Below are 26,667 nucleotides of genomic sequence, written 5' to 3'. Positions count from 1 at the left end.
GTCTGGGTTGAAATCACATGAACAAAATCACAATGAATACACTGAAATTACACTTATCTAATAGGAGATACCAACAGTATCTCCTATTAGATAGGCACCTCCATAGCCAGGTGGGAAGGAGCAGCAGTGCATAGCACACGCTTCTTGATTAGACTGGGGTTCGAGCCCATCACCACCAAATACGGAGGATGCGGAAAGGTCAGAGAATGACCACCGCACATCCTGGAGCAATATGGCCTTAGCTGCTAATGCTCCTAAAAACCAAACAAACAACTATCCTATTAGATAAGTGTTATTTCTGTTTAGAATAGCTCAATTAACTTATGTCTACAGAAAACTACTTGCTATTCTTTCCAAGGCTGTTTCATATTTCCAGTGAGTAAATAAGCTTTTTGATAATTTTATTGCAGTTGTATAGGGTGCAAAGATTTTCCATTAAGTTCTTCACAAATATTTTTGACTTCAAGAAAGAGAAGGGGCTGGGGTTAACAAATTGAAAACACGAGCTAGCAAGTTATTTTTATGATTGTTTATTTCCATTTAAATTACACAATAATAACCAATCACTACACACACACACACATGCATTCCAAGAATATGCAGTTATATAGGGTGCACTGCAATTTGCACAACAGCACTCATTTATAATAGACCTCTGTCTCCTAAAACTCAATCTTATCCATAGTAGTAATTTTCCCTTAATACCACAGTGCTTAATATGCACAGCAGTCTTTAGTGTGGAGCATTGTCAAAAACTTTACTAAAGTATAAATACATAATGCTAAAATTATTATTTGTATCCAGCCTCTTGTTACTGTGTCACAGTAGCTAATTAGACTGGTCAGACAGGATCTCCCCTTAATAAACCAAATTAATTTCCATATAATTCCATTCCTGCTAATATGATCCTGCAATATTGCTTTAACCAGTGACTCCATTTATTTTCCCTGGAACAGAAGTCAAGCTGACAAGTATGGAATAATTGTTCACAATGCTCTTTGATCTCTCTCTTTGTAAATAGTAGATGCATTTGCACACCTCAAATCTATAGGAACTTCCTCTGAATTCCAGGATGCTCTCATTTATGGCCAAGGGAGTTTTTTTTACCTCTTTTGCTTTTTCTTTTAATATAACTGGATATATCCAATCAGGCCCAGGTGCCTTATTTACTTTTAGCTTTAGCAATTTCTCTTCCACATTCTTCTCAGTTATAACAAAATCATTTAGTCCCCACGTATAAAATGTGGCGTAATTCTAGTGTTCCTAAAAACTTCTTCATGTGTATAAGTGGATGCAAAATTATTTAGTTTGTTAGCAGTCTGAAAGGATGATCAATAATTATGCCATTCATATTTAGTGGGCCAATTTTGCTCATCCCTTTTCTTTTAATATAAATATTAATATAAGCAACAAATTCATTGCTATTTTTTCCTTTGCATTTTTAGACAAGGAATTCTCATAATCTGCCTTAGCTTAACTAGCAATGTTGCCATTTTAGCAATTTTTTGTTTATCTTCTCACTGTATTGGGCACTACAGTGTTGTTTTCGCACTTTTCAGAATTTCTAGTGCCACATTTCTTTATTTTTCTCAAAAAATACAATCTTTTTTCCCTTAAGGTGAAACTCTGTGCAGGGCCCTTTTTTTTTTAACACTGCCCAGTACTAAACTACTGAAGCAAATCAAAACCAAAACTTTCCAGGAAACTACATAACCCCACTCTAATTGATGGCACACATACACTGATGAGGCAAAACATCATGACCAGAGAGTCGTTATGCAAATTGAAGCAACTGCAGGTGAACTACGACGCGCATGCGGGTCAGGACATGGTATAAAAAACACCTGATACTGAGCTTCGTTAATCAGTGTTACTTTTGTTCTTCAGATGAGAAAGGCAGCAGACTTAAGCGAGTTTGACAAAGGCCAAATTGTAATGGGCAGATGACTGGTTCAGAGCATATCTGAAACGGCATGGCTGGTGGGGTGCTCATGGTCAGCCGTGGTTAGTACCTACCACGGATGGTATGTGGTAACAGAAGGGTGACTGGCACAACTCACCAGTAATTGGAATGCTGGTGATGGGAGTAATGTGTCACAACACACAATACATCGAACCCTGCTGAAAATGGGGCTGCGTAGCTGCAGGCTGCTCTGAGTGCCCATGCTAACCATGGTTCACCAGCGACAGCACCTATAATGGGCACGCGAGCATCGAAACTAGACCTTGAGTGTTGAAAGAAGGTTGTCTGTCTGATGAATCATGTTTCCTGTTGCACCATGTGGATGGCCAGGTACGTGTGCGTCATTTACCTGGGAAAGTTATGGCACTTGGATGCACCGTGGGATGAAAACAAGCCAGTGGCAGCGGAGTTGTGCATTGGACGATGTTCTGCTGGGATACCCTGGGCCCAGTCATCCATGTGCAGGACACTCTGACGTCTACCACCTACCTAAACACCATTTCTGACCAGGTACACCCTTTCGTGGCTACGGTCTTCCCCTTTGGCGGTGCCGTCATTCAGCAGGTTTCTGCGCCATTCCACACTGCGTGGATTGTTCGAGACTGGTTCGCGGAACATGAGGAAGACTTCCAGGTATTGCCCTGGCCTCCAAATTCCCCAGACACTGATCCCATCGAGCATCTGTGGTTGGTGTTGGAACAGCAACTCCAATCTGCGGCGTCTCAACCACGGACCTTGCAAGAGCTAAAGGATCTGCTGGTTACATGTTGGTACCAGATACCACAAGACACATTTAGAAATCTTGTAGCATCCATGCCTCGCCGGGTATGAGCTGTTTTGGCTGCACATGGAGGACCAACATCATATTAGGTGGGTGGTCATAATGTTTCGGCTCATCGGTGTAGACATTTCATGTTCCTAATTACTACAATAGTATTGCACTGTAAACTGGTTATGTACACTGCCTCGACTGAAGTAGCATTGTGTGTGCACTCCTTTTCTGTAAATTTCTTTTAAAATTCAAGGATCTATTTTTAGTGCATACAGTAATGCCATTTATATTGTTGTTTTATGGTATAAATATTTGGTATGATAAAAAAAGGGAAACTAACAGAAGTTGGAGGGTCACTTAATGCAGGTTTTCCTTTTCAACTTATTGGAATATCTTACTTAAAACACAGCTAATGTGGTAACTCTAATTGTTTCTGCATAGCAACCATTGTTCTGAATACATTTAACAGATGTTGATGAAAATTTGTCCTTTTTATTTGTGACAATTCAATTACTTTAAATATGTGACTAATTTTTTTTGCTTGTGAATTTTAATATTAAACTGTAGTGCATAATTTTGTCCCTCTATGAAAATGAGCAAAAACTATATTCAATCCTTTTGTGTTTAATGGTTCAAAGATGCTAAATCCATAAGAACTAGCTCTCAAAATTAGATGGTGATTATTTCAAATGTTTCTGTAAATACTGGAAATGCATGCTGACAGCCAACTTAAGGATTACTGAATGGCATCATAATACAAAAAAGCACAAGAAAGCTGAAGAGCTCTTTAGTTTTCAGCATCAGAGTGTGTTGCCATTCAAGAAAACTGGCAAAAGAGAAGGTGCAAAGGCAGAAAGTAGTACAGCACTTTTTATTGCTGTGCATTAAGGGTAGTTGATAATTTGAATTTGAGTGACCTTTGTAAATTTTGTTTTTCAGACAGCAAAGAATGTAAGGTCTTCAAACTGCAAAGAATAAAATGTACTTCAATAATATGGAATGCTATACCATCACACTTGGTTGTTGTTTGTTATTTGGTTTTTAGGAGCATTAGCAACTAAGGCCATATTGCTCCGGGATATGCGGTGGTCATTTCCCTGACCTTTCCGCATCCTCCGTATTTGGTGGTGACGGGCTTGAACCCCAGTCTAATCAAGAAGCGTGTGCTATGCACTGCTGCTCCTTCCCACCTGGCTACGGAGTCGCCCTACTTGGTGGATGATTTCAAATATGATTTACAAAATAGAAACTTCAGTTTAATTATTAATGAAAGCAATGACATCAGCATTATAAAAATTATGGGAATTGTAATACGGTACTATTTGAATTTCGGGAATGAATTTATGGTAAGTTTTCTTGACAGGATTGAACTCAATGAATGCAATGAAGAAATATATGAATCTTTGAAAACATCACTAAAAAATAATGGATTAGATTTGCACAGACTTATTGCACTTGGTACTGATAATGCATCCGTAATGGTTAGCATTAACAGTGGCATGTATAAAAACTTAAAGGCTGAGATTCTCCATCTGCTTCTTATCAAGTTGTATGTCATTCACTTCAACTAGTAGTGTCCCATGCTGTCACAGGTTGTCTGAAGCCTTACTTAGACTTGCATAGATTATTTTCAATTACAGTGTCAATAGTGATTTTTGTTCCTGGAATAACAACTATTGAGCACATCGAATCAACTAAATGCACAAAGTCATTCAACAATTTTGATGGGTCATTTACTTCAGCTTCAAATTTCTTATTCACCATTTGCATTTCTCCAAGAATTGGTTTCAAAAATAAAAGAAACAATAAATTTCTCTTATCACTTAACATTGAATATAATATTTTGGCTGTATAACATCATTCATTTCTTCTCACAATTTCAAAATGATTCTCAAGTTCACACCATTGCTGCAGAATTCTGACTATTGTAATTTCAGTTGACATCCATCTTGTCTGATTGAAGAACTCCATCAATTGTTGAACTATAAACTTACAATTGGTTCTCATATTCACTTGTTCAATAGACTAAATGTAAGAAGCTTTAAAGTTCAACGGATTATTAGATACAAGTGGTTACAAAGGAAATGGATACAAAAAATAATTTTGATATCATATACCTAGATTTCAGGAAACTTTTGATACTTTTGCACATGGAAGACTACTGTACAAATTAGAGCAGTATGGCATTAAGGGCAAGTTGTTACAATGGATAAAAGGGTGGTTGAGTGGGAGAAGACAGAGAGTGGTAATCAATGGACACTGCTCTTCATGGACTAATGTTATTAGTGGAGTCCCCCAGGGTGTTGGGCCCATTTTTGTTTTGTATATTTATGAATGATATTGATGAAGTTATATCAGGCTTAACGTTGAAGTTTGCAGATGATACAAAGTGTGGCAGGGTTGCTAATGACAGTATGCCACTGCAACAGGATCTAGAAAAGTTGGGCAAGTGGGCTGAGAAGTGGCAACTGAAGTTTAACATTGACAAATGCAAAGTACTGCATATGGGTAAAAGTAACTCCAGAGAAACATACCAATTGTGTGGGGTTACACTCAGGGTAGTGGAGAATGAAAGAGACCTGACGATAATTCTGCAGTCACATATGAAGTTTTCTGAGCAATTTTGTCCGGCTGCCAGAGCAGGTCATGGGGTCTTGTCAATGATATTCAGGAATTTTGCTAGCAGGAATAAGGAGGTGATTATCCCCCTGTATAAGGCAATGGTAAGGCCTTGAGTACTGCATACAGGTCTAGAAGCTAGAGTGAGTACAGAGAAGGGCAACAAGACTGATGAGGGGAACAAATGGGTGCTTATATGAAGAAAGGCTTAAATTCTGCAAATTTCAGCATCTGGAGACTAGGTATCTGCGAGGTGACCTGCTTGAGGGGTATAAAGCCTTGAATGGATTGAGCAGGCTGAATGCTCATGGGATTCTTCCTCTTGCTCAGATTACAAACCTGAGGGGACATAAACTGAAACTGAGGAAAGACAGTTGCCAAATAGATGTGCGGAAGTTTGCCTTTAGCCAGAGGGTAGTTGATTGCTGGAACAAACTTCCATCCATCATTGTGGAAGTTGATAGATTAAATAAATTCAAGGAGGAAGTGTACAAACTTTTGGAGCGAATGATGGGTGAAATGGGAAGTTTTTTTTTGGCCGACACTGAATAAGCTTGCTTTTTTGCATCATATGCCTCTACTAATGCTAATGCTAATATTTTTATCGCTTTGAAAACATGGAATATGGTTACATACAGACAATGTAATATTGTGTGTATATATATAAAACAACACGATGGGCCCAACACCGAACCCTGGGGGACTCCACTAATAACATTAGTCCACAAAGAGCAGTGTCCGTTGATTACCACTCTCTGTCTTCTCCCACCATGGAATATTGTTTCCACATCTGGGGCGGTGCCCTCAAAACCTCTCTCAAGCTTCTAGATTCCATTTGGAAGAGGGCAGGTAGGTTAAATAATGACTACTCTCTAACAGAGTCTCTGCACTCGCTGTCTTGTAGACTTACTGTTTCTGCTGCATGCCTTTTCTACAGATACTTCCATGAGCACTGTTCTTCTGAATTGGCTTCTATAATTTCCGGTTTCTCTTTTAAAACAGTCCAAACACGTGCCGCCACCAGCCAACATCCATTTACTGTCCAACTTCAAACCCACAGAACCAACTTTTCATCTTCCTCATTTATTCATTCAACTGCCGTTTTCTGGAACAACCTTTCTTCATACATATTTCCCGAAAATTACAGTCTACAGAAGTTCAAGTCTAATGTCAACAAATATCTTCTTTCGTCTTCTCAACCTCCAACCCATGCATAGTACTAAGTACTGTAAGCTGTAATAATAACATAACTAATAACATTAGTCCAGGAAGAGCAGTGTCCATATCAATGGACACTGCTCTATATCCTCTTTCTTCTACTATTGAACCATCTTTTTATCCATAGCAGAAACTTGCCCTTAATGCCACACTGCTTTAATTTGTACAGCAGTCTTTTATGTGCAACAGTATGAAAAGCTTTCCTGAAATCCAAGTATATGATATCAAAATAATTTTTTTCATCCAGTTCCTTTGTGATTGCATCATAGTATTATACAAGATTTTGTTTCTGAAGTATAACTGCAGTCCTGTCTAGATGGTCCTGCATTACTTCTTTAACCAGTGGCACCATTGTTTTCGCTGGAACAGAAGTTAAGCTAACAGGTCTCTAATTACTTGTGTCACTCTTTGATCCCCTTTCATGAAAGGGGGGATACATTTGTACATTTCCAGTCTGTGAGGACTTTCCCTGAATCCAAATATGCTCTCATAATTATAGCTAAAGGTTTGCTCAACTCCACTGCTGCCTCCCTTAATATAACTGGATAGATTCCATCCACACCAGGTGCTTTTCTTATGTTTAACATCAACAATTTCTCTTCCACATTTCTCTCAGTTATTACAAAATCATTTAGCTCCCTGTTAGAGTTTGATAAACTTCTGGAATCCACTTCCCTAAAAAATTCCTCATTTGTGAGTGTAGATGAAAAATACTTATCCAGTTGCCAGCAACCTGAGCATTATCATCAATTGTTGAACCATTGAGATCAGGTGGACTAATTTGATTTATGCCCCTTCCTTCTAGTATTTACCTAAGTAAAGGAGTTTCTGCATTCTTTGCCAAAGATTTCTTATAATCTTCCTTGGCTTGCCTAACCTCCTGTTTTACTTGATTGTAGACTAGTTTATATCTACCATAGGCTTCTAACCACCTGATAATTTATATGCAACCCATGCATTTTTTTTCTCTGCCACATGTCTCATTCGTTCATCTGACATCTATTTACGTTGGCAGCTTAAATTGGCTGCAATGTCAAAATACTTTAAAATATTGTATAATGCGAGGTATCTCAGGAGATGTTATTAGAAGTGTTACACCAAACAGAGGTTTGATTCAGCAGATTTCTTCTGGGAAAGTGACATTGGTGTTATAAGATGAAAAGTGGGAAGGCACTGGATGATGATGGTATGCTACAGAAGGTACGGAATGTACTTAGAGAATTAGGACTTTGACTCTTTGGTTAGGATTCCTTATTATTTGAATTATTTGTATTCCTTATTATTCGTATCTGATAACTACTACTCTTTTATGTGATATTTGAATTTTAGGAATGGCCAGAATTCCTTATTTTTATTTGGCAGGAAAAAGTGAACTAAATGTACCAGTAATAGTAACATTCTTTTCAAGATAATTACAGACATCAAGTCATGCTAGTCTCAAAACTGACAGTTTCACCTTTCCAGTAGCTCCTTGTTTTGGGTTAGTGATAGAGAATATTTACACCGTTCAGAATACTCTAAGATTTCAGGGTCAAAATAATGATGACCCCAGGTCTCATCTACAGTCATCATTTAAGAAAATAATTACTCTGGCCATTATTACAAATGGGCAATGGTTGTGCAGACAATTCTACACTTGCATTTTCTAGAAAGGTGACAACAGTCAAGGGGATCAAAAATAGAAAACCTTGTGAACTTTTAAATGGTTCTACACAATGTACAAATTGATCTCATGAGCCTCTCTGCAGCTCATTATATGACAGTTTTTCTGCGATTAATTCTTCCACCTTTCTCACATTTTCCTTGGTGACTGCAGTCGTTCGGCATCCTGGAATTTTTGTATCATGAATGCTAATGCATTCCCCATTCAAACGTTGTCCATGGTCACACTTCCCTCTGCTGTACGATCTATAACAACACAACAAACAATTGTAGAGCTACCAAAATTTTCACAAATTTTATAAATAAAATAGGCTATTTAACAAAAAAAAAAAACAAAAAAAGAAAAGAAAAGAAAAGAAAAGAAAAGAAAGGACACATTTCAACAGTTATTCTTGCTTGGTTAATACAAATATTCACAACAACCACTGAATCTGAGATGAATATTTCAAGGTAGATATGCCACATACAAATAAAGAATATAATAAGGAATAAGTAAGTATTAGAGGAAACTTGGGGCAGGGGAATCCAGTTCTAGGAATATTGTTGAGATTGTTTGAACATAATATAAGGTATAGAGTGAAGTAAAAAGAATTGTGCAATGAAAGTATAGGATAGCAGAAAAGATAGGATAGGATAGCCTAAATAAGTTTAAGGCTCAGCTGGACAGGTATTTTGAACGAAAAGAGGGGTGAAGTGGAAGTGGGTTTTTTTTTTTTTTTTTCTGGCTGATGCTGCATAAGCTTGCTTTCATGCATCAAATGCCTCTACTAATGCTAATGCTAATGCTAAAGAGGACAGCTCATTAGGACATACTGGGAAGTAGCATGGGCTACACTTTATCAAATAAAAAATTAACAATGGAGCTGATCAAAAGTGAATAGCACACTGGAGAAATATTAAAATTAACGCTAAAATAATTCTAACCGATATTTAAATTTTCTTAGATTTTCTGTTTTTGGTGTATACAGTACACCAGATGTGCTCCTAGATGATTAATAGTTCTTATAATTTTTTTTCTCATGCCATTCATTTTAGCATGGTATTAAAATCATTCATTCCAAATTTCAATACAGTAATACCCCGACTTATGCGAACTCGGAGTTACGCGGTTCTTGCTTTTTTCGTTTGGTGTATATCTAAAATTAGCTTACCAGTGATTTGGAAGTCAAATCATAAAGCTTGAGTGACAGCTTCTGTTTTTGAGGACTGGTTTGGTCACCACTTCATACCTGAAGTCGAATGTTATTGCAAGTCTAAACAGATTCCATTTAAAGTGATGCTTCTTATTGACAATGCACCCGGTCACCCTCCTGCCACTCTAATTAATTTCGACCCACGTGTGAAAGTTGTGTTTTTGCCTCCAAACACAACCAACTTGCTTCAACCGATGGACCAGGGAGTCATCAAAACATTCAAGGCTTACTACACGAGGCGTTCGTTTGCACGTCTGAATGAAACTATGAGACAAAATAGTGAGATATCTGTTAGAGACTTTTGGAAACAATCCAATGTTTTAGATGCCGTAAGAATCATTGAAGAATCTTGGGATGAAATTCACAAAAAAATATTGAATGGTGTCTGGAAGAAACTTTGTCCATTTTTTTAAAAAAAAAAAGACGAAAACAATGCCAGAAACTGATCATGTCGCTCATGTGATAGAAGAAGTTATTAATCTTGCCAGGCAATTAGATTTGGAAGTCAATGGTGATGATGTCAACGAGCTGTTGGATTCACATAGTCAGGAGCTGACAATGAATGAACTCATAGAGATGCGTGAGCAAAACGTCACTGAAGTATCCGACACTTCAGACCCAGTTCCACCAGAAAAGCATGTTTTGTCAATTGCAAGTTTGACAGAAGGTCTCAGCTCAATTGAAAAGGGCTTAAAAATTTTAGAACACATAGACTCCAATGAAGAACGCATTATAGCTACAAAGCAAGGAATAAAAAAATTATTAGCTTGCTACGAAGAAATTCTGCGTGAAAAAAAGAAGGCGCTGTGTCGTCAGACGAATTTGTTAGATTTTATGAAGCCGTCGACATCGAAATAACTTTTTTACGTAACTCATTTATTTTTTTAATACATATTTTTGTATTAATATGTATAAATAACTGCAATTTTATTAAATATTTTTCTTCTAAACTAGTGTTTTTGTTATTCCTTGGTCCCAGTTAAAAAAAAATTTTATGTATTTATATGCAAAGTTGTACCCCGACTTACGCGAATTCGACTTCAGCGATTTTCATCGGACCCACCTATCACGTAACTTTGGGGTATTACTGTACTATCTAATTATCTGCTCTCATGCTATTCAATTCAATATAATATGAAAATCATACATGACAAATTCCAGTACTATCTAATTACAGCAGACTCTCTCAATTTACCGGGATGGGATTAACCGGGTAAACTTCAAGACTCAAAATTTAAAAAAAAAATAAATAAATTCAACCAGAAATCTTATATAAAATTCAAGTAATAAATATAAAGGTATAAGCAGATGTTTTGCAAGTCTTAAATAAGTAACAAGAACCAGCATTATAAGTTGTCATTGGGAGATTAGTGTACCTATTATCTTGCGACCCCCCGCTGCCCGATCAAAAAAAAAAAAAAGAAAAGAAAAAGAAAAAGAAAAAAAAAGAGAGACTAAATGTTTAGTTTGTTTTAGTGTGTTGCCTATTGTTGTATTCCGTCGCACTGCAAAAGGACAAATTTTGTTTTGTTATTTACATCAGGGATGTCAGAATTTTTTTATAGTAAATTTTTTTTTTTTTTTTTTTGTTTAGAAATTGCGAAATTGATGGACAAATGCAAGAGCTATGCTTTCAATTAAACAAAATTGAGTAAAATGTGAGCTCGCGTGGGGTGATAATAGTGAGTTTTGCCCCCTGTGAAGTTATTTTCAGAAAATTTAATTTTGACTGTTATTGTGGTGCTGACTAAGAGAATTAGTGACAGCGGTACTAGAAAATCTATCAAGAAAAGAAAGCGATCGAGTTTGATCAGAAAATTAAAATAATAAGGATGTATGAAAATGGTCAAACATTAACAAGTATTATGTGGAATTCAGATTTGTCAGTGGCAATGGTGAACACAATAAAGGAGAAAGACAGAATACAAGAAGCGGTGAAGCAATCAGGACCAATGAAGTCAACTATAATAAACAAGACTACGAAATACATATCAGTTTTACAGTACAACATGCGTTTTTTCTTCCTTTTATATTTTCTTTTCTTATGTGCCACTCTGGCTACTTCACCACTGTCCCTAGTAAAGTGTTTAAATGAACTAATTAAAAATGTACAACTATTTTTCTTCATTCTTCTGAGGATATTATGTGGTTTTTGTAATTTTGGCATATCAGGGATGTAGTAGCAATATTTAGTCATTTGCGAGTTACGTAAAACTCGACTTACGTAATAAGTCCTGAAACGTATCATTTACGTATGTCAGGGACTTAATGTATTTTTGGATTAACAAAAAATCGATTATCCAAGAATTTTTTTTTACCATCTATCCCGGAAAATCGAGAGTCTACTGTACTTGTTTTCTGCACAAACTATAATAGTTGCATGTGTGTGTGTACATGCCAATTATTTAATCAAATTTTCTCTATAATTTTTCAAAGAAACATGACATAAGAATTAAATATTGAATGACAAAAATAAAAATAAAAAAAAACTACAAACATAAAAATTCTATTAATTTCTTTTAACAAAAAGAAAATAAAATACTCACATCTACAAATAGCCTTTAATTTTAATAAACATTTTCCTGGAACATTGTTCCAGGAAAAGCAAAATCAAATTAAAAACTCAAAAGTGACGGATAAAAAACAAACCTTTACATGATCAAATCTAAAAGTCATTCTTTCTTTTCCAAGCTTTGAAGTGGCAGGATAATCTGGATTAACAACAGGAGGAACCACAACTGGGTCTGCATATCCAAAAAGGGTATACTGACAAAATACAAAATTGGACAGAGATGGTGGCAAGCCTGATGCTGATTTTATTGCAACCTATAAAACAAGAGAAATAGAATAAATATCCAATTATCATATGATGCAATTATTTAATTTTAAAAAAAATATAATAAAAAAAGACCATGAAAACCATGACAAAAAAAGAAGAAGAAAAAAAAAAAAAAAAGAATAATTATTGCTATATAAATGGGAATAAAGAAAAGGTAATGTAATTCAATGCTGCAACATTTATATATATTCTAGATCTAAAAATGTTAAAACATTATTTTTCACAAAATCTTTATTAACGAATTAATTTTTAATTAGTTAAAATAATACTTTTTAAATAAAAATAAACAAAATAAATTAAATTACATGATACTTCCATCAGTATTACTTTATGTTACTTTTAAAATGTTAATAATATCATTTTAAAAGTGAACTTTGTAAAAAATGTTTTTTTAAAAGTGAACTTTTTTAATACTTTTAAAATGCTAATAATGATTTTATTGAAACCTATAAAACAAGAGAAATAGAATAAATATCCAATTATCATATGATGCAATTATTTAATTTAAAAAAAATAATAAAAAAAGACCACACAACCATGACAAAAAAAAGAAAGAAAGAATAATTATTGCTATATAAATGGGAATAAAGAAAAGGTAATGTAATTCAATGCACTGTAACTGAATTTATTTTTACCACACACATTTTGACTCTTCTATAACTGAACATTATGTGCCAATACCAATTTGCAACATTTATATATTTTCTAGATCTAAAAATGTTAAAACATTATTTTTCAGCAAAATCTTTATTAATGAATTCATTTTTAATAAGTTAAAATAATACTTTTTAAATAAAAATAAACAAAATAAATTAAATTATATGATACTTTCATTAGTATTACTTTATGTTCACTTTTAAAATATTAATAATATCAACAAGAAACAAAAGTAAAATCTTTCATAGTAAAAATAGTAAACAGCAATAGTAAAATCAATGACTTAAGGACCTTATGTTAAGGCTGGTTTTTGCAAACTGGTCATAATTAAGGCTGGATGTCATGTCACTTTTAATAGCTATTAACAATAGCACATTTAAATTATCTACCACACTTTCAGTCTAAATTGTTTTTGGGCCATATAAATGCTGAGAAGGACTTTTCAGCAGAACAGTTGGAACAGTCAGTTAAACACTACCAATAATTTCCAGATTTATTGTTATTGGAAAATTATTCTAAAACCTAATTTTACCTTTTTTATTCCAATACTAGTTATCTAAAATTTCAATTATTCCAAAATATTTTTCAAAGTTTCTTTTGCCTTTAATTTCCCTCTACTTTCACTATCCAAATCTAAAAGAAAGAGAATAATTATGCCGCAAGAAACAAAAGTATCAAAATAGGCTCATGATTTCACTTATATAAAGCATTATGAATGAAGCAATGAAAAGTAAATTTCATTCATATCACTTCTATATAATACCAAAAATGATATGATATAAAACTTCACAAAAAAATAAAAACACAAATTCATCATCACATAAATTATTGAAAATAAAAATTTATCTAACAGCAAATCTGTACCTTTTTTATTTTTTTTTAGCAAATTTTTTATACACCATATTAGTGTAGTCGGGGTTAAACAAAAATGGCATGGACAATCTATCCAGCCTGCTTTGGCTTTTTTCATAGACACATCAAACTTCTTAGGGGTTTTTTTTTTTTTTTTTTTTCCATATATCTTGTCCTTTAAATTTTATTTGTATAACCTCTCATTTCCATAAATTTCTGTAATAAATTCTTTGGCCTTTTTTAACATCAATGCACAAAACTAAAGACAAAGCATAATCGTCAGCTGTAAGTTATTTTTGTAATGATTCAGGTTATCACTTTTGACAGATGAGGAATTTATTTCACCATTAGATACTTATCTGAATCATAATCAGAAATTGAAAATTAAGAGGGGACGTTGAGACTAACAGCCAATGAGTGTTTAATTCCAAAAAGGTGCCGAATGAAAACCAATTAATATCTGATGAAAATGCAGAATCTTGCAGCAAAAAAAAAAAGAAAAGAAAATAAATAAATAAATAGTAATGCATTTCAACCAGCAGAAAACTGGCAATTATTTCTAAAGCTGTAAGGACATGTACAGTATACTGTCTAATGTATTTTTCTCTTTATAATTCTTTTCCCTGCTTCCATTTTATGTGTAGGTATAAAATGTTTTCGGATATTCAATTAGAATTGAATACCTGAAATAACATAGATTCCAATGTTTCATAAACCAGGATTCAACCACATATAATAATTATATGTGGTTGAAATATATAATAATTATAAACATATACAGTAAACCCCCGCTATTCGCGATATCTGTATTTGCGGTTTCACGATCGCTGATTTAATATAAAATGAAAGCTTAAAAAAATGTGAATTTTAAAGCGCTGTGAACATTTTCTGCCATAAAAAAACATGGGCGTGGCTAAAATTATCTTTCCTGGTCAAAACAGCGCTCAGTGGTTGGGGGAGAGGGGTGACAAAATTGCGAGCGTGGATATTTCTCTCTAATCCTTGTTCAGTATGTGTTATACACTTGTCATGGAAAGTTTCGTCATTTGCTTTTAATTTATATGCTTATAAATTGAATAAATTTATAAATTGATATGCTTACAAAAGTGATAAATCTACCGTTTCACAGTGTAAAACAGACTTTTTCGAGTGTGTTAACAGAAGAAAGTGACTTTATTGTGGACAAGTTCTTTCTAACCCGTACAAAAATATGGCTACGAATAATTGATAATTGATAATTTATTTATCAATTGATAAGAAAGAAAGTGACTTTATTGTGGACAAGTTCTTTCTAACCCATACAAAAATATGGCTACGAATAACAAGGGAAATGTGAAAAGATCAAAGGTGATGACATTAGCAAATAAAACTGAGTTATTAGACAAAATTTCTAATGGTGAAAGTGTCTCCTCAGTGGCAAAACATTATAAAATCAACGAGTCAATGGTACAATCAGTCAAAAAATCGGAGAAAAAAACCACCATAGTATCCGTGAAAACGCGCTAATTGCTTCAAAAATTTTCTCTGTAACTCGTGATGTTAAATTAGAAAAAATGGAAAAAGCTTTAAATCTGTGGACAGAAGACCGAACTCAAAATAAAATTCCGTTAAGTTCACTCATCATTCGTGAAAAGGCAAAACTCCTTTATCAGCACTTTAACGAAACTGGTGATAGCACTGGCGGAAAAAGTTTCTTAGCTAGCAAAGGTGCTGGTTTGAAAGATTTGTTTGAAATTTCTAATAAATATTACATTTATTATTAAATTGTTTCTTATTTTCATTTCGATGCCTTATGCTTGCATTTCTAATGGTCATATTATGAAGGTACATATAATACATACATACATAGACAAAATTTTAGACTAGTTTTTCTTATATATTTCATACTTTGGAACGGAACCCCTTTATTACTATGGGAGCCATAACTCAGTATTCGCGGCATTTCTCAGGAATGTAACCCCCACGAATAGTGGGGGTTTACTGTATAATAATTTTAATGATAAAAAAAAGTAGATACCTTGAAATGTTCTTAATTTTGTAATCAAGAGAATGAATTTATATGCATAAAAAAAACAAACTCATATTTATGAAGATATTTAATAACTTAGCATATTTTTTCAATAAAAAATAGGGGATGCAAGGGATTATGGAATTTGGTTACTTCCTAGCTTTTAACCAAAAAAATAGTCAGAGCAGCCAAGAAATAGAGTACCTCACATACTATACAGAATCAAACTCTCTCTCTCTCACAAGGAACTTTTTCAGAATAATAGCAATTAACTAAAGAGATAGTCAAAAACCTCTAGCTGAGATTCCTTGAATTCAGAGGATGACTCACACTAGTCCACTTGATATCAAAGATTGGAGAGGTGCAAATGTCTCTCCCATTCACAGGGTCAAGTGGGCAAAGTATGTAAGTTTAACTTCTATGCCAGAGAAAATAATGGAGTCAATAGTTAAAAGAAGTAATACAAGGTCATCCTGGTAGGAGTAAAGCTATATGGCAGTCATAGCATGTGTTTGTTAAGGAATATTATGCCCCACCAATCTGATTAGCTACTACAATGTTATAACAAAGGAACTGAATACAAAGAATAATACTGACATCATATGCTTAGATTTCAGTAAAGCCATTTATGCTCTCTCACATGAACAATTGTTTTATAAATTAGAGAAATATAGCATGAGGGGTAAGTTAATAGTCAAATTAAGGAACAGTTATGTGATAGGAGACAAATTAGCTTAAAATAGCCACTTCATGGACTACTGTTTTTGAGTGAGGTACAACAGGATATACTGTAGGTTGCTTATTATTTTCAATATTTATTAATGATAATATAGGTATTTCAAGTTTGTTGTATAAGTTAATATCAGTATTAGTAAAAGCAAATGATGTGCAAAAGCAAGTTTATATAGTACCAGTAAAAAAAAACAGAAAACCACTTCCTACATCACCTCTTCAACCCCTCTAATAACTCATCTGGTGCTCTCTAAAATTTATTCAAACTACCCACTTCCACAACACCAGATGGAAGTTTGTTCCAACAATCAACTACTTGCTGACTGAAAACAAAATTTCCACACATCTATACTGAAACCACCCTTCCTCAGTTTGAATCTATCCTCAGCAAGAGGAAGGATTCCATCAGCACTAGGCTTACTCAAAATGCCATGCAAAGCCTTAAACACATCAATCAGATCACATCCAGGGTGCCTAGTTTCAAGGTGCTGCGGTTTGCAGAACTAAAACTGAAGTCTTTCCTGATAAGAATATCCATTTGTTCCCCCTCACTAATCTTGTTGTCCTTCCCTGCATCCATCGCAACATCCATATCCTTCCTAAACTGAGGCTTCCAGACCTATATACAATACTCAAGATGTTTGTTCTCCACTATCCTCAAGGTGTTACCACAAAGTTGGTATGTTGTGCTAGGATTATTGCTATCCACATACAGTACAGTGTATTTGTCAATATTAAACTTCACTTTCACTTCTGAGCTCATCTGCCTAATTTTCCCAGTTCTTGTTGCAGAGGCATACACTAATCACTGTCAAAGGTAACCACACTGCTCACCTTTGTATCACTACAAACTTAAACCTCTTTTTTTTTCTAAGCTGCAGAGCATGCCGACACACAACTTTAAGCTGAAAGATACATAGCTCTAAAATGGACTACATAAAAGTTGGATGTAAATTTTATTAGTTTGAATAGAAATTCTAGATGTAATAATTTCATTCCCTTAAATTTATTAAGATGGTATTTTTCAATGTTTTACAAGAATTTGCAAATGTAAGATATCAGTGATGTGACATTAATAGTAGTGCACATGTCTAAGAAAAGTTTTTTTTTGGTGAAGTTTGTTCTTTGTTGAATGCGGCACTCATCTTATATTATACCCAAAGTTATATTAACTGTGTTGTCTTTCTCTCTCTCTCTCTCTTGTGTTTTGGAGTACAGATAGTTCCCGACTTTATGTAAATTCATCCTTAACGCGAACTCATGAAGCAAAAACTTGTAAAGTGGGGATTTATTTTCCATATATGTAATGTTAAAAACAGGGGTTACGTTCTCAATGATGAAATTTGACCATAGTAATGTTAAATAAAGGTCAACAAAACAATGGTTTATGCTTAAACAATGATTTATTTATCCAAAGATTAAAATATAGTCTTTAAAATCAAGCAAATTATAATAATAAAGAAATTATTTATGTTATACAAATGTTAAAGAATATTTATTCTTCATCATCATCAAATAAATGCACACTTGTTGATGGTTTGTCACTCATTTTTGGCTTGGCACTGTTTGTTGGTCTGAGGAAAGCACAAGGAGTCGTCTTCTTCAGAAATGCTTAAAGAGTCATTTGTTACCAAGACAGTTTTCTCCTTTCTTTATAAATTTCATGATAGCATGCATAAGCATTTTTTAAATCTATAGCAACCGTTCTAGTGCACTTCAAAATTTGAATCCTGTGACTCGAAAATCTCAATTGCTTGTTCCATGTGCTGAAAAACTTCATCAAGCCCCTTCAGAATGAAGGAACAAACAGCAATTTCAGCTGTTAAGCCTTTCTTCTTCCTCCTCAGCGTCTTCACATTTTACCATTTGAAGAAAGTCTTCATTTTTAAGCTCATCACTGTGTGCTCGAAGCAGATCAGTGATGTCAATTGCAGAAATCTCAAGCTGCAATTGGTTAGTAATATTAACGACAACTTCTGTTTCATTTTGTACGATCTCTGCTGGTCCTTGAAATCCTTCAAAATTATCAATAAACTGATGACAGAGTTTATTCAAAATTCCCTTCATGTTCTTCTCTATAATTTCATCCCAGGCTCATTTTATTATTTTGATCGCATCTAAAATATGGAATTCTTTCCAAAATTCTTTAAGAGTTGGACTGCCCTCCTTATCTCGGACTGAATAAACAAACACACGCACTGTAGTATTGCATTGTATAGCTAAGCGTATGGTTTGAAATGCCGTCCTTGTGAATGTTTAGCATTTATTTATTGCAATTAATGTTCACATTTTCAATTTTGTTGATACTTGATAATTGAAAAAATAACTCGTGAAACGAAAACTCATAAAGCAGGAACTACCTGTATTATATTCAGTTGTTGTTGTGTTTTTTGTTTCAGTTACCACTTATTTTAATAAATTCTCATTTTTTGCATGTTCGTAGATCTTTATTATACATTAGATTACCTGAAACTTAAAAAAAACCAAAACAAGGTTTATTACTATATAACCCATGTAATTAATAATAAAGATTCTACAATTATTTCTTTGTATAATTCAGTTACATGTGAAAAGAAAATTTTGAAACTTGAATACCAGATAATGGTGTTTGACCACCCATCTGATATTTTTCAATTTTTTTTTATATTTGCAGTTTAATAGCAAAGTAATACATTAGTTACAATTTGACATAATGTTGTTCTGCAAAACTCAAAAATATATATATATATATATTTCTCAGCTGACTTCAGGATAGAATCTTAAATTATATAAACTTCTTATTATTAGTTTTTGCAATCACTTTAGGAATTTTATTATTATTCCTATGTTATATGCTATATAATATCGGTGTGTAGATACACCATAGACAACTCTTAAGAAACTACAACTACAAAGTAGTTGTTGTAGGCATCATTTGCTCTTTCTCATATTGTGCTCTGCCTTCAAGACGAGTTGCCATGATATTGCACTACCTCGAATAAGTAACGCTTCACTAATAGAGAAGACTATTGTTACTTATTCTCAGCGAGTACCACCACCCAGACATGTTTCAAGGCTATTGGCCTATCATTAGTGGGTGGGCAGGTACCCTGGTATTGCAGACATGACGACCCAGTTGTGAAGATAATCACACAATATGAGAGATGCCAAAAGGTGTATATGACAATATTTAAAATAACTAAATGCACAAGGCATAATACATTAAGAGTTTAATATCTATATAATATCGGTGTGTAGATACAGCATAGACAACTCTTAAGAAACTACAAAGTAGTTGTTGTAGGCATCATTTGCTCTTTCTCATATTGTGCTCATATTTAGTTATTTTAAATATTGTCATATACACCTTTTGGCATCTCTCATATTGTGTGATTATCTTCACAACTGGGTCGTCATGTCTGCAATACCAAGGTACCTGCCCACCCACTGATGATAGGCCAATAGCCTTGAAACATGTCTGGATGGTGGTACTCGCTGAGAATAAGTAACAATAGTCTTCTCTATTAGTGAAGCGTTACTTATTCGAGGTAGTGCAATAACATGGCAACTCGTCGTGAAGGCAGAGCACAATATGAGAAAGAGCAAATGATGCCTACAATAACTACTTTGTAGTTTCTTAAGAGTTGTCTATGGTGTATCTACATACTGATATTATATAGATATTAAACTCTTAATGTATTATGCCTTGTGCATTTAGTTATTTTAAATATGTTATATGCATATAAATTCCATCTACTTATTACTGTTGTCAGTAAAATAAATGTCTTAATAAAAAAAGAATGGTGTGCGATCACAAGCGAAACCTTGTGGCCACCAGAAAAAAACTCCTGACCAATGGTCTAGATCGTCCTGCATTACTTTATTAACCAGTGACCCCCCACCCCTTTGTAAAATGAAGATACATTTGCACATCTCCAGTCTATAGATACCTTCCCTGAATGCAAGGATGCTCTCGAAACTATTGTTAAAGATCTGCTGGCCTCTTTTGCCACTTCTCTTAATATAACTGGACCGATACCATCCATCCTCAAGTGTTTATTTAGGTTTAGCTTCAACAAATTCTCTTCCACTTTCTTCTCAATTATTGCAAAATAATTTAGCTCCATGGAATTTTTTATACTTATGGTATCCCTATCACTAAAAAAATTCTTCATGTGTGAAGGAACATGCAAAATATCTGTTCAATTTGTGAGCAATCTGAGCAGGATCATCAACATTTATACCATTCATATCTCGCAGACCAATGTAATTCATCTCTTTCTTTCTAGTATTCATATAATGGAATATCCAAAAAGTATTTTCTACTTTTCTGTACATTCTTTGCAAGTGCTTTCTTGTAATTTGGCTTAGCTTTCCTAACTTCCTTTGTGACTTGACTGCAGATTACTTTGTACCTATTGTACATTTCTGTATATGCTGATAATTTATAAATATTTCATTCTTTTTTCTTGTATCACACTACACTCATCAGTTCATCTGACATTCAATTAAGTCAAAACATTGAACAGAATCTATTAGTTGGTATAAAAAGCCTAGCACATTCTATAATTACTTCGGCGAATTCTTAGAGCTTAGAATTTGCTGTTGGTAATATCATCAGTTCTTCCCATTGAATATTTCAAAAATTGTCTGCAAAAGTGGTTTTTGCTTTTGCTTTTGGTGGAAGCAAAAGCAAAAGGCTTTTGCTTCCACCTTTATGGAAGCAAAAGCCTTTAGCATTCAGCCTAAAATTTATTTAAGCTATCAACTCAATGGAAAGGTTCGGTGAAACACAAGTAGTTGCTCTTGATATCTCAAAGGCTTTTGATCGTGTTTGGCATAAAGGTCTTCTAAACAAGCTTCCATCTTATGGTTTGCCAACTGTTTTTAGTAATTGGTTATCCAGTTTTCTCTCTGATCGCTCACTGAGGGTGATGGTTGATGGCTCTCTGTCTTCTAACTTCTCCACTAATGCCGGTGTCCCCCAAGGTTCAGTTCTTTCCCCCACTCTTTTCCTCTTGTATATCAATGACCTTCTTCCATTGACTGGAAATCCTATCCATAGTTTTGCCGATGATAGCACATTGCATTCAACTTTCCATTTTGAGAAACCTTGTCCTGATCAATCAGCTTCAACTTCTCGAAAATCTGCTACCAATTCCTTAAATGCCGATCTTCAGGTAATTCTCCAGTGGGGCAAAGACAACCTAGTTGATTTCAACCCTTCTAAAACTCAGTCTTGTCTTATATCTCGCAAAAAGGATTCTTCTGCTCCTATGCTTATCTTTAGTGACACTCCAATTTCTAGGCAAAAGGATATATCTCTTTTGGGGATTACCCTGACTTCTAATCTCTCTTGGCACAAGCACATTACAAATATTGCTTCCTCTGCATCTAAAAAACTTGGTTTTCTCTTTCGCTCTCGGCGTTACTTTTCTTCCAAACAGCTGCTCACTCTGAATAAATCGCAAATCCGCCCTGCCATGGAATATTGTTCCCACATCTGGGGTGGTGCCCCCAAAACCTCTCTCAGGCTTCTTGATTCCATTCAGAAGAGGGCAGTTAGGTTAATTAATGATTCATCTCTAACAGAGTCTCTCCACTCGCTGTCTCATAGACGCACTGTTTCTGCTGCATGCCTCTTCTACAGATACTTCTATGGGCACTGTTCTTCTGAATTAGCTTCTATAATTCCCCTTCTCTCTTTCAAAACAGTCCGAACACGTGCCGCCACCAGCCAACATCCATTTACTGTCCAACTTCAAACCCACAGAACCAACTTTTCATCTTCCTCATTTATTCATTCAACTGCCGTTTTCTGGAACAACCTTCCTTCATACGTATTTCCTGAAAATTACAATCTACAGAAGTTCAAGTCCAATGTCAACAAATATCTTCTTTCGTCTTCTCAATCTCCAACCCAAGCACGGTACTAAGTACTATAGGTTCTAATACCTCTAGTGTTTGGGGTTCACATAAAAAAAAAAAAAAAAAACTTCCATAACAAAAGATGGAAGTCTTCCAGCAATCCCGCTGGCTAAAGGAAAATTTCCCCGCATCTATTCTACAACTGTCTTTCTTCAATTTGAATCTATGCCCCATCAGGTTCTTAATCTGAGCAAGAGGAAGAATTCCATCAGCACTCAGCTTACTCAACCCATTGAAGGCTTTATACATTTAAATCAGATCACCTCACATGTGCCTAGTCTCCAGGTGCTGCAATTTGCAGAACTTAAGCCTTTCTTGGTAAGAGCACCCCTTTGTTCCCCTCACCAATCCTGTTGCCTTTTTTGTACTCATTCTAGAAACTCTACAATGTTCCTAAAGTGATGCATCCAGACCTGTACACAGTATTCAGGGTCTGGTCTGACCACTGCTTGTACAACAGGATAATCACCTCCCTGTTTCATCTAGTAAAATTCCTATAATCATTGAAAAGACTCCATGACCTGCTCTTGCATCCCATCTGCACTGTCCAGTGAACGTCATATCTAAACTGCACAATAATCCTCAGGTCTTTTTCACTCTTCAATTCCCTCAGTGTAGTACCACACAGTGGATATGTTCCTCTTGGGTTACTGCTACCCATAGGCAGAACTTTGCATTTGTCAATGTTAAACTTAAGTGCCACTTCTCAGCTCATTTGCCCAACTTATCTAGATCCAGCTGCAGTAGCATACTGTCTTTACTGTCATTAATAACCCTGCCAACTTTTGTATAATCTGAATACTTGGATTTTAGGCCTGATATACCTTCATCAAATTTATATTATCAAAATTATTTTTTGCATCCAGTTCCTTTGTGACTTCATCATAGTATGAGATCAAATTGGTCAGACAAGACCTCAAGACAAGAAGTAAGCAAACAGGGGTTTGCTTACTTCTTGTCTTGTAATATTACTGGATAGATTCCACACACCCTAGGTGCCTTCCTTATGTTTAACTTCAACAATTTTTCCTCCACTTTGCTCTCAGTTATTACAAAATCACTTAGCTCCCCTGTTAGAGTTTGATAAACGTCTGGCATTCCCCTCCTTGAATAAATCCTCATGTGTGAATGTAGATGTCATATCCTCATTCAGTTTATCAGTTACCTGAGCATGATCATCAATAGTCACACCATCTAAGTTAAGTGGACAAAATTGATTCATCCCTTTCCTTCTAGAGTTTACATAAGTAAAGAACTCTTTGCATCCTTTACAAAAGATTTTTCGTAATCTGCCTTTGCCTGCCAAACCTCCTTTGCGACTTGATTACAGACTAGGTTATATCTGCCATAGGCTTCTGTGTCGCCTGATAATTTATATGCATCCCATGCATTTTTCTTCTCTGCCACGGGCCTCATTAATTCATCTGACATCCACTTAGGCCTAAATCTTGAACAGTATTTCTTAGTTGGTATGAAAAGCCTAGTAGCCTCCAAGATAAGTCCCTAAAGGCTTCCCATTTAGAATTCACCATTGGTAACATCATCAGTTGATCCCATTGTATAGAAAAAACTGTCTGAGATCACTGCAATCACCTTTACAAAAGCAAAAGCTCTTCCCTTTACCCTTGATGACAGTTACACCTTTAAGTAAATCCCACATCGATACACTGTGATCCCTGTCACCCAGTGGTTCCTTTATCTGAAAATCTTAGTTCCTAGGTCTTAGTGCATTAATAATCATTACTGATAATCAGATCAAGAGAATTACGACCTCTGGTTGCCTCTCGAACATGTTGCTGTAGAAAACAGCCATCCAATAAATCCAAAAAAGTTTTCCTAGTGTGGAATTACCAACCCACAAGTTCCAGTCAATATCTGGAAAGTTAAAATCCCACATTATAAGGCATTCTGATTCGCTGGTCCACTATATTTCTCTGCACAACTGCTCATTATACTCATCAGATTCATTAGGCTGATAATACATACCTACTCTCATTTTCCCTTTCCCAGTGCTTATGTCACACCACACTGACTGAACATTGCATTGTCCACCAATGTCGATTGGATGTACTTCCTTAGATTTTATGTGTTTCTTAGCTAAAAGCATAACCCCTCCTCCCTTCCTGTCCTGTCTATCCTTTCTGTACACATTGTACTCCCCAAATTCCAATTCTTCACTGCTTATATCAGTGTGAAACCATGTCTCTGTTATCACAACAGTATCCGCCTTTTATATCTTGATCAGCATTTCCAACTCATCAAATTTATTAACTATACTTTAGAACTGGTATACATGCACCTGTTCCTACACTTAGTTACCTTAACTCAGCCCATGTATCTACTTGTTCCACTATGACTCCCAGCAGTCCTGGAAATCCCCAGCACCTTGCTTTTCAGGCTGCTGCACATTCTAATACAAGAATCACTTTTGCCTCTGCCTGCAGCCACTTTTAACCTTTTAGCCTGTGTACCCCCCAAGCTAGCAGTTTTCTGACCCACCTAACAATGCCTCGATACATCAGCAAATCAGCATTACCATTAGCATTAGCAAAGGCACATGACGTAAAAGAAAGCAAGAAAAAAAATCCACAAAAAAAAAAAAAAAAACCTTATTTCACCCATCCATTCGCTCCAAATGTTTATCTGTTCTGCCTTGAATCTATTTAAACCATCAACTTCTACAACAATAACACACGCTTCTTGATTAAACCAGGGTTTGAGCCTGTGAGACACCAAATATGGAGGATGCGGAAAGGTCAGGGAATGACCACCGCATATCCCAGGAGAAATATGGCCTTAGTTGCTAATGCTCCAAAAAAAACAAAAAATCAAACCTGTGCATGTTGCTTCGCAGCTTTATCTGGGTTATGTTTTCCATTTAAATACAATTTAATTAATAATGAATTTAATAAAGATTAATACATTTTATTGATTAATTGATACTGTACTAAGCTAAAAGATTCCTAATACAGTGCTACATATTATGCTTTCCAGTTTTACGTTATAACACTTCCTAGTTCATTTCACAAATATACGTGGTCTCAATTCTAATCTCAACTATGTCCATTTCCACTTGCAGTCTACCAATGTACTTTTTCTGACAGAATCTCAGTTATTGGTTGATTCAACTACTACTCATCTCAGATGCCCAAATTATTCACTGTATGATTTCTTTCCCCTCAAAGGTGGTACTTGTGCATATGTCCGTTCTGATATTCCCTGTCAGAGACTTGGCAATTTGGAATCTCCTCTCTTTGATCTTCTCTGGCTTAAAATCTCTCTCTCTCCCTCATTGTGTCAAATTCAACTGTTTTCTCTATCATTCTCCCAACTGCACTAATCACTTGGAGCTCTTTGACTTCCTCTCTTTGCAACTTAACTTTCTCCAGTCCAACTTTCTTAACAGTGAGGTAATTTTCGTTGGTGATTTTAATGTTCACAACTCCAGCTGGCTTCCGTTTTCTAGTCACACCAACCCAGCTGGTCAAGATGCTGAGGCTTTTGCAATTACTAATGACCTTGCACAGATTGTTCATTTACCTACAAGTATACCGGACAATCCTAATCATACAGCCAACACGCTTGATCTTTTTCTCACAAACAACCCTTCTAAGTGCATGGTCGAAGTGAGAGATCCTTTAGGCATTTCAGATCACAACTTAGTGATTGTTTCTTCTCCAATGGAGCCTTTATCTCATGGCTATTCCCAACCTTGTGTTGTTTGGCGTTACAAGAATGCAAAATGGGATGACATGCGAGATTTCTTTTCTTCTTTTCCTTGGTCAGATTACTGTTTCAAAAGTTCTGATGTCAACGTTTGCTCAGATCGTGTCAGTGAAATTATTCTTGCAGGAATGGAATCCTTTATCCCAAACTCCACTTTAAAATCTCGTCCTTTATCTAAACCTTGGTTTTCCAATTAATGTACTAGGGCTATTCAAGAGAAGAATGTTGCATATCATAATTGGCTTGTTTCTAATTCTTCAGTTTCATTTTCGCCTACATCAAATCTTGACAATTCTAAAGCAGTTATTAATCAGTCCAAACTAGAGTTTGAATAGGCTAAGAGTAGAAAATTTGCTTCTTGCCCTAATGGTAGCCGAGCATTCCGGTCTCTTGCCAAAGCTACTGGCCGCAACTTTTGCCCACCTCTGCTCCCACCTCTGGGCAAACCAGATGGTTCTGTTGTCACTGCAGCCAAGGATAAAGCTGACCCGCTAGCATCCCATTTATCTTCCAACTCAT

General features: G+C 35.2%; 1 protein-coding gene across 1 annotated transcript in view; it reads right to left on the bottom strand.

Moving 5' to 3' along the window:
* Khc-73 (Kinesin heavy chain 73) overlaps positions 1-26,667 on the bottom strand; it is a 959,680-nt gene that overhangs the window by 347,402 nt on the left and 585,611 nt on the right. Inside the window, exon 22 of the mRNA XM_090386270.1 lies at positions 12,077-12,253. Within this exon, the coding sequence (XP_090242396.1) occupies positions 12,077-12,253 (177 nt within the window). The remainder of the gene's footprint in view (positions 1-12,076; positions 12,254-26,667) is intronic.

Source organism: Mastigoproctus giganteus, chromosome 12 (assembly GCF_048544385.1).
Source record: "Mastigoproctus giganteus isolate SK-2022 chromosome 12, ASM4854438v1, whole genome shotgun sequence".
In the NCBI taxonomy this organism is placed as follows: Eukaryota; Metazoa; Arthropoda; class Arachnida; order Uropygi; family Thelyphonidae; genus Mastigoproctus; species Mastigoproctus giganteus.
Note: the sequence above shows the minus strand (reverse complement) of the source record. Positions and strands in the feature narration are given on the sequence as shown.